The sequence below is a fragment of the Triticum urartu genome, chromosome 6A (genome assembly GCF_056163025.1).
Source record: "Triticum urartu cultivar PI428250 chromosome 6A, HENAU_Tu73, whole genome shotgun sequence".
NCBI classification, from domain to species: domain Eukaryota; kingdom Viridiplantae; phylum Streptophyta; class Magnoliopsida; order Poales; family Poaceae; genus Triticum; species Triticum urartu.
In genome coordinates this window covers 558,378,035-558,387,547 of record NC_141878.1, presented here as the reverse complement: position 1 = coordinate 558,387,547, position 9,513 = coordinate 558,378,035, and the positions used below count along the sequence as shown (strand labels likewise).

The 9,513-nt window shown below is 44.3% G+C and overlaps 1 protein-coding gene across 1 annotated transcript; it reads left to right on the top strand.

Annotated features, from left to right (window-relative positions):
- Nucleotides 1-546: 546 nt before the first annotated feature.
- On the top strand, nucleotides 547-3,297 carry LOC125512754 (transcription factor MYB36). The gene is made up of 3 exons (XM_048677847.2): nucleotides 547-943; nucleotides 1,901-2,030; nucleotides 2,220-3,297. Exons 1-3 carry the CDS (start codon nucleotides 808-810, stop codon nucleotides 3,046-3,048), a joined length of 1,095 nt encoding a protein of 364 aa, XP_048533804.1. The 5' UTR covers nucleotides 547-807; the 3' UTR covers nucleotides 3,049-3,297.
- The last annotated feature ends 6,216 nt before the right edge of the window (nucleotides 3,298-9,513 follow it).

Sequence of the window (9,513 nt, the reverse complement as noted above, 5' to 3'; positions counted from 1 at the left end):
CAGTTTAGTTTGGTATATAGATGTGTGTGCTAGTTGTAACAACAACTCGTCATGTTTTTCTTTTGAAAGGGGTTAATCTCAGCCTCTGCATTATTGTGATGCACACCACTGTCTTTATTAACAAGTAGTATCAAACAATCGAGCAAGTCAAAACAAAAATAAAATCAAAATCACAACCGGTCAGTAACAAGATTACATTACATGACTCAAACACGGCGTATTGTTCACACACCAGCCAAACCAATTGAACAATTCCCATGCCACCATTTCCAAACGCCAAGATTTGTTTTCTTCTCGTCAAAATACACATCCATGGTGACCAAAACGAGTACACGCACAGTTCTCTCTCTCTCAAAAAAAAAGGTGTACATGCATGCAGAGTGTGTTGGGCAGAGAAGATCCTGGGTGGTGCATGGTAGCAGAAGCCCTGGTGAGGACAGGACCGGACCCCGTTGTCCCTGCGCGGCAGCAACCGTCACATCACAAGGCAAGGCGCGCGGCCAGGCACCCCCGAGTTTCTCTCCCGCTGTCCGCGCGATCCCGGCTATAAAGCTCCCCACATCGCCTTCCTCGTCTCTTCCCAAACCCACACACCCGTCACTACTCCATCCCCAGTCCAACACACCGGCCGCCCCAGTCCAACGCTGCTACCTACATCGATCGATCGCCGCTTCCACTGCTCGATCGAGCTCAGCCGATCTCCGATCTCTTCTCCGGCCGGCTTGCTGTCGCTGTCGCGTCGGGAGGAGGAAGAAGAGGAGGAGGTCGATCGACTTCGACCACCGATCCCACCCCCGCCGGGCGGCCATGGGGAGGGCGCCGTGCTGCGACAAGGCGACGGTGAAGAAGGGGCCGTGGTCGCCGGAGGAGGACGCCAAGCTCAAGGCCTACATCGACGAGAACGGCACCGGCGGCAACTGGATCGCCCTGCCGCAGAAGATCGGTACGCCCCTCTTGTCCCTTCAACCCTGCCCTGAGTACTATATATCGCTGGGCGGTGGCCGGCCGGTGGTCTCCTTTTTCCGTTGTGCCGACCTTTGATTGACCAGCGCGCTCTTGCCTTGAACAGTCGAACCTAATCTTGTGGTTAATTACACCCCCATCTTCCACTCTCTCCTCGATTTGGTCAAGTCTGATCTGTCTCTTCTTTCCCATAAATGGGCCGGTATTAATGTTGCAAGACATGGATATAGCTACCTAGCTACTCCCCGGAGCAACTAGCCATAGCCAGTACCGCCACTGTATGCTTTTTCACGTTTGGTCAATCTGAAAGGGGACATTTTTACATGGCGGATAGATATATTTGTGTCCTGTTGATTTCAGCTTTCGAAGCACATCCACCTCCTTTTTCTCAATTATACACCTTGAGCCAGAGCCAATGTTGGTGCTATCTGTATGGTTCGATGCTGGGGTTTGGTACCCGATTCAAGCTAGCTAGCTGTAGTTTTCAGTTGCAACCAATGGAATTACAGTTAGTTGTTCTTAAACTTTTGAGGGGAGAAAGCTAGCTATGATGTTCCATCCATGGTTTGGCCTATTTGTTTGTCCTAGGGTGACAGATCTAGTTAGATGGGATCGATCATCTTGACAAAGAAGCAACTTTCCTTTCTACTATAAAATATGAAACATTGGGACGAAACTTGCTTGGTAATTGCATGAAGAACAAACATGTGATTAAGCCTTAACTACTTTACTGATGCATAGATAATTGTAGGGCATGTGATCTTTCAGCACTATACCTAGTGTGTTAGTAGCTAGCTCTGTAGTACTTCTATGTCAATCATAAGATAATTAATTGTTGTATTGACAATTCAAACATTTATTCTTGTAATTAATTTCCTTACAGATGTGTGTTCTTGCTAAATTGTCACTGAAGATCTAGGTATGTTTGGTTGTGCAGGGCTGAAGAGGTGCGGCAAAAGCTGTAGGCTCAGATGGCTCAACTATCTGAGGCCAAACATCAAGCACGGTGACTTCACAGAGGAAGAGGAGCACATCATTTGCAGTCTCTACATTAGCATCGGCAGCAGGTAGTCAATTAGTTACCTAACCTCAATTCTTTTGTCTCATCGCATGCACCACGTTCTAGTAATTAATCTCCACCGCAAATTCCCCTTCAATTTCTCCTGATCCATCAAAATCACATCGATAGATCGACCTCTTAACTGATGCACTAGAAATGCTATACTAATTAACGCATGGATGGACCATGGATTCAGGTGGTCGATCATCGCGGCGCAGCTGCCGGGGAGAACGGACAACGACATCAAGAACTACTGGAACACCAAGCTCAAGAAGAAGCTCCTCGGCAAGCGCGCGCCGTCCCGCCGCCTGCAGCGCGCCAGCCAAGACGCGCCGATGCCCTACTCCTACCTGGCGGCGGGCGGCGGCGGCGCCAGCAGCAGCGGGAACGCTAACGGCGCCACCGCGGCCCTGAGCTCGTCAGCGCTGGAGCGGATCCAGCTCCACATGCGCCTGCAGGGACTCTACAGCGCGTTCGGCTGCGGCGCCAGCAACGCGCCGCCGCAGTGGCCGAAGCTCGAGCCACCGACGGACGCAGTTGCCATGACGACTGTCAGTCACGGTCACTCCCTTGCCGCCGCGGACGTCGTGGAAGCCGAGCAACAGCTAAACCCTTCCGCTGGCGCGAGCTACGACATGCCGGTGCCGGGAAGTTTCGAGGAGCGATCCGCCTCCAAGCTAGGGTTTGGCTCTCCTGCCGGCGAGGCCGCTGGAGTGGCCAGTACCGTCGAGATGAGCTCGGGGTCAATGGTAGGTGCTGGCTTCGGCTACGGCCACGTCGACGAGCTGTACGACTTCCTCTACAACAAGCAGCTAGCTACAGCCGGAGCCTTTCAAGGCGGAGTTCCTCCGCTGCCGGAGCTACAGTGCCCGGATGGCAGCGCCGTCGTCGGTGCCGACGAGAAGTTCTCGACCTGGATGGCGTCTTGCGATCACTATGTTCCTACGACCGGCGGCCAGCAGCTCCAGCTCCAAGGTGGAAACTCAATGAATCTGCAGGATTTCGTTTTAGGGTATGATCAATAATAGTTTGTGTGCTACTCATACATACGTACATTTCAATTAATGGTCCAATTGATAGTGTTGATATACTACGCATGTATGTTTCGATCGGCCGATCTTAGACTTGTTGCTTGTTAATACATTTGTATGTATGTATGTGATTCAGTGTACGTGCTATACAGGTTCCACATATTCCCATATTTTTTGAACAATCATATATGTGAGCTCGAATATTTATTTCCATTATATATGTCAGTGGTTTATTTGAGCTTACAACTACAAGTGACGAAGACATGTAATAATAATAGCATGCTACTGTTTACCTTGAATTACATTGGGTTTTTTAAAGGAGGATAACTTGGCTTCTGCATCATCGTGTTGCTGGAGTAACGTTGACGGTAATGGGGTTCTTTGCACAAAATTATGATGCACAAAGAGTGGATGATGCAACGAGTACGCAGGATAAAATGAACATTCTACAACAGCAAACCTTCAGCAAACAGACTTCGCATCATCCACTCTTTCATTTTCTCTACTCACAAGGAGGAGTCCGTAGGTCGTTCGTTCGCTCGTTTGTTAGTACTTCTCCCATTGATCGACAGGACTCCCCCTCGATTGATTTTTTTCCTTGTTTCGTTCCACACCACCGAGGAAAGGAATCAATCCACCAATTTCTTTCCTATATCCGTGCACGCAACGCAACACAAAACCGGTGGAGAAAAACCACCCAACTACGCACGTCTCTCTGCCCGCAATCCCTAGCCGCAGCTGGTCTCCCCTTCTCCCCCACCTCCCCTCCTTCCCATCGGCTCTTTTCATGCCCGACGTGGAGGGCGCCGCCCGCCTGGGAGGGGATCCTGATCCTGTTCCGTCAGCGCCTCACTGCCTTCTCGGCGACCCTGGCATAGGTCCACGTCAGACCACCAAGGCAAAAGCCCCTCGAGGCGAAGAGGGAACAAGAACACGATTTGGATAACGGCCACTAGCGGGTGGCCCTCTTCTTCAAGACGCAGACCGGCGCCAATGGCCACCGAGGGATTCACCGAAGTGCTTGATTTCCATGCCTGCTTGCATCCTCATCTCGTCTGGGAGAGCTTATATGTGCACCGAAAGGAACTGATTGGTTTCACATCCCTCTTACATGTCCTTTATTTCGAGGTGTCATCCGCTGCTGCAGTCATTCGACGGCGTTGCCATGAGCAGAAAGCGTCGGCGACCTCCAGCAGATTGGTCTTCCTTTCCTCCTCGGGCGTGCGTGAGGGGTTCTCCGTTCGTGAGCCTCCCTCGGTCCCTCTCTTCCATGGGAAGCGGCAACATCAGATTAGGCCGGGAACTGAAGGAGACAACAGGTGCCCTCAGCACCATATGAGTCCCTAACCTTTCTGGCTGCTCAGAAACCTTCGATTTCTTTTGCTTCAGATCCTATTTTTGTGCACTTCACTTTTTTTTATCTTGTGCTTGATCCGAGATCCTAGATAGTGAAAAATATATTCATGGGCAAAAATGTGTGTTCATGACAGTATATCTGAATGTCTGCCAAATTGTTGCCTTTAGTTGTTGTTCCAGTTGAGAGCTGAGACTCAAGTCCTCGTGTGCCCCTAGGTGATGGTTGGCAGCCGCCGCCCTGCAGTTATACTCCCTCCGTTTTTATTTAGTCTGCATATTAGCTTTGGTCAAAGTCAAGTTTTATAAACTTTGACTAAGTTTATGAACAAAAATATTAATATATACAATAACAAATCAATACTATTAGATTCATTGTTGAATGTACTAACACATCATATAGATTTGTTATGGTAAATGCTTATAATTTTTTCTATAAAGTTGGTCAAACTTTATGAAGTTTGACTTCAGTCAAACCTAATATGCAGACTAAATAAAAACGGAGAGAGTACTACCCCACCACCTAGGTAAGAGTAACCTGATGTATTTCCCATCTATTAACTCTAGATACTTTCTAATGGTCGTTTATGTTCTAGAATTGTCTCAGTTTCCTTGTTCCAAGTTCCAACTTGTAGAGTACATGTTTTTGAAGAGGTAATTTTGTGTTATTCTTATTCATGCACTATCAGAAGTAATGTTCTTTTTTCCTGAAATTGGTCTTTATGTAAATTTTTACTATAAATGGTATGTATCATGGTAGACGTCAAGAGAAAATTCCACCGAATGACATACATTAAATTTTAGAATACTAGAGTGTTTTTCAAAGGTATAATTGACGAGCAGTACAATTTAGTTATGAGATATGTGGTGCATGTTAGTTCTTCGATCTATAAAGGAATTTGTGTACTTAGCCTCATGTCTTCACGAACATCCAGCAAAATGCTAGCCTTACTAGCTCCATAATCTGGATGTTGTGCTCGATGGGCCAAAAGGAAAGGAACCGTTTGTTTCTATCCAGATTTCTTTGATGTACATGAAGAATTTTGGATAGAGGGTTGCCATGTTAACAGTTCCTTATTCTTCTCCTACAGGGCAACACCAAATGAGTGTAAGCATTATTAATCAATATTGTGAACCGATATGAGTCAGATTGGAAATTTATTGGTTGGAAATATTCTCGATAGAAGATCATTTTGATTTGTGCCAAATAGGTTATAAATTAATTAACCAGGAATATTCTCGGATATATTTCTCTTCCTCATGTACTTATTTCTGACAGACATACATGCTCTATTTTCGAAGGAGAGGAGTATACTTGCAGGATCTAAAACCTATTAGTTTAAACCAAGTGCCAATAAAAGCTTAGGTGAGCACTCAGGAGAATATTTTGATGTCTCCACCTTTTGAAATTGGTTTCTAATATGATGGTTCCCAATAGGCTGGATTTTTCACCTTTGTGCAACGTATATTTATATTTAGCTTACTTAACATGTGCATTTCATAATTGATAGCTAAATTATTTTGATATCGTAACATTACTCCATTTTTTGTACCCAGATATAGTTACATTTTTAGTTTTTTATATATAGGAAGAAGCATGACCTTGCTATAAATGATATTTCATGACTGTCGTGTTCACTTAGTTCCGCTTTTGCTGCATCCAGTTATGGAGATTCACAAGGAGTCGGTCTCTAATGACCAAACTTTTCTATAGACTAGAAGAGGAGGATGTCAATCATAACCTGGTTCTAAATTTGCGTATGGATTCACCATCTTCAGCTAAGCTCTACCCATATTTTAGACACATGTGTACATTTTTATATGTGATATCTCCTTTCTGCTCCTTTCAGTTCATGCCCGTCCAATAATGGTGGTCCAATAGTTTGTCCTCAAATCTTCATAGTTATATTTTTCTTGAATATGCACAAGTTATATTTTTCTTGAATATGCACGAGTGTGCATATCATATATTAAAGAAGAAAAAGCATAGAAAGCCTCCACCAGTCATTTACAAATGCAGCGATTTCTCACACGCACACACACACAACTCCACCCCACCTCTAATTTGAAGACTAGTCCTCCCCATTGCTCCACCCTTCTAAGGTTGCAAACACAAAATCGGCATTCTCTTTCACAAGTCCAGATATCTACCAAGTCTTGCCTTCGGATTTGATTCTACGCATAAAAGACTGATCGATGGCGAGGCTCCATCAAACACAATGGCGTTCCTATGCTTCCACAACTCCCACATCGTTAGCAAGAGGAAAGTGTGAAGATCTTTTCTGCTCATGGTGCTTAGTCCTTGTTTGCTACATAGCCATGGTTCGAGGGAGTCATGCATCCAGTCAGGCTTCCTCGATGCCTGACAGACTGCCACCCATATCGTCCTGGCAAAGACACATGTTAGCAACACATGGCCTACTGTTTCTTCCTCTTGATCACATAGGGGACACTTGTCTTGATGCGGTAATCCTCTCCTGGCAAGGCGATCCGACGTCCAACATCTATTACGGAGTGCAAGCCAAGTAAAGAATTTGCATTGTGATGGAGCTCGCGATTTCAAAGTCAACTCCGTTGTGGATAGAACCTCCCTGCCCCATAACCTAGCTACGTACGCTGATCTCACTTTGAACTTGCCATTCGTCTCCCAAGACCAAGTGGTTCTGTACGGCACATTTGCCAACATCTCCCAAGTTTGAACCCTCTGCCAAAGACGTAGGAACTCCTGTAAGGCTTCCGCACCCAAGTCGGGGCTGATGTTCGCGGTCCACAACCCGTTCATAGTTATATCATTTTACAGATTGCTTTCTTGTTTGTACCGAAGCGCTTTTGAGGTTTTGGGGCATCATAGTAAAAGATGGGAATTTTGAGTTGTAAGGAAAGTTAACAGAATATAGAAGTACATTCTCTAACCGCTTAATAAGTTGTCTGAAATTGTCTGCAACAACGACCACTTGTAGAAGAACAAGTGAATACGTGTAGGTTATAGACCTCTCAGTGTCCTATTATTTCTCTAGGTTTTTTAGGATCGATGACAAAGCTTGGGTGATTTATTCCTTTTCTTAGCAAGAAAACCAAGAAAAACAAAGAAAACCAAGAAAAAAGGCAAAGTAAAATGAAGAAATAAAGGAAAGCAAAAGAAAACCTAGTGAAAACCAAGAAAGAAATAAGGGAAAAAAGTCAAAGTTGTGACAGAAATGAAGAAAAGCTGTGAAAAAAAGAAAGAAAAACAGAAAAACCAAAGAAAACACTGAAGAAACAAAGAAAATGAGAATCAAAAACAAAAAATGATGAAGCAAAAAAAAAAAACCGGACTAAACCAATGAACCTTAGCAATCGAGCAACGAGAAAGCCATAGAACGAAAAAAGGTTCTGAATTGGGTCGGCGTAGAAACGACAGGAGAGTAAAGACACTCCACATGAGATATCCTTCAATCTCGGGACCTCCTATATGACGCCCCGCGTCACATAGCTAGCTTTTCGCAAAAGGCAAGTTCCCCGACTAGACCGCCTATTACCACATACTGTAGCGACTTGGTCTGGGGCACTGCAGTGTCTTGGTTTGGATTACTCTACAGACCAGTTTTGAAGTATTTTTGGATTCATTCACTTTATACAAAGTGGAAAAAATAATTTTAAAAGGTGAATATGTTTGTAAAAAAATTCAAAACAAATTGGGAACATTATTTTAAAACTTCAGAATATTTCTTGTAAAAATGTATTCATTTTCTAAAGAAAGCGAGACATATTTGGAAATTCTAAGAATTTTCTTTCAAAATGAATTATTTTTTAGAAAAATAATTTTTTTCTAAAACCTTGATCATTGAAAAAATAGTTTTTGTTTTTCTTTATTTGAGAACATTTTGGGAAAAATGTGAACATTTCTTCTGAAGGCTCACCGTCTATTTTTCTGAAAACATGAACATTTGAAAAATGATTATTTGAAACTTTGTAACGTTTATAAAATCTGAGAAAAAATATGATTTTTTAATTTTTAAAACATTTAATACATTTTTTGTACAATATAAACATTTAAATAATTCAATTTTTGGGGGGGAAATAGAAAAGCAAAAAGTTAATAGGAATAGGAAAAAAATGAAAAAGAAATACCAGTAGAGAAAACAAAACAGAATAAATAAATAAAAAACAATTTGAAGGAACCAGAGTAGGAACCTTCCTAGACTGGAATCCCTAGAGATGCTATAACTAAATGGCTGACCCATTTTCAATCGCTCGGTATGTGGAAAGCACTGACAATCTGAAGAAATATGCGTCATATAGGATTTGTGGTCCACACACGCTCCATACAACGAAATTGGCAAACATGTTGGTCATCCGGCTCACCAGTCCTGCTACTCCTTGTTATTGTCTCGCTACGGTAGGCCCATGACAAACGCCATTCCAACTGCGCATAGATTCAGTACCAGGGTACATACTTTTTCCCCCTAGGGTTCCAGCTTTCCTCCGACGGTGATGGTGGAGTCTACATAAAACCTCCTCGGCGGGCGGATCTATTCGGTTACTAGGAGTCACCATCAAGAGTACGCCAGCGAGACTATCTTGCATGGTGAACCCAATGGCGGCTACGAGAGGGGAGGGGAAGTCGAAGGCGGTCGAAGAGGGAGATCTTGCGGGGAATAAGCGGGTGATGGAGGAAAGTGATACGTCTCTAACGTATCTACTTTTCCAAAAACTTTTGCCCTTATTTTGGACTCTAACTTGCATGATTTGAATAGAACTAACCAGGACTGACGGTTGTTTTCAGCAGAACTACCATGGTATTATTTTTGTGCAGAAATAAAAGTTCTCGTAATGACCTGAAAATCCACGGAGACATGTTTTGAAATTAATGAAAAATACTGGCGAAAGAATCAGCATCAGGGGGCCCACACCCTGTCCACGAGGGTGCAGGGCCCGCCTGGCGGAGGCCCCCTGCCTCGTGGGCCCCCTGGGACTCCACCGACCTCAACCCCAACTCCATATATTCACTTTCGGGGAGAAAAAGTCAGAGAGAAAGATTCATCATGTTTTACGATACGGAGCCGTCGCCAAGCCCTAATCTTCCTCGGGTGGGCTGATCTGGAGTCCGTTTGGGGCTCCGGAGAG

What these genes read in the sequence shown, in the direction of transcription:
- LOC125512754 (XM_048677847.2), top strand. Translation starts at nt 808, where the DNA reads ATGGGGAGGGCGCCGTGCTGCGACAAGGCGACGGTGAAGAAGGGGCCG. An exon ending in CGCCCTGCCGCAGAAGATCG is followed by an intron (nt 944 to 1,900) that starts GTACGCCCCTCT and finishes TTGGTTGTGCAG; the next exon opens with GGCTGAAGAGGTGCGGCAAA. An exon ending in TACATTAGCATCGGCAGCAG is followed by an intron (nt 2,031 to 2,219) that starts GTAGTCAATTAG and finishes CCATGGATTCAG; the next exon opens with GTGGTCGATCATCGCGGCGC.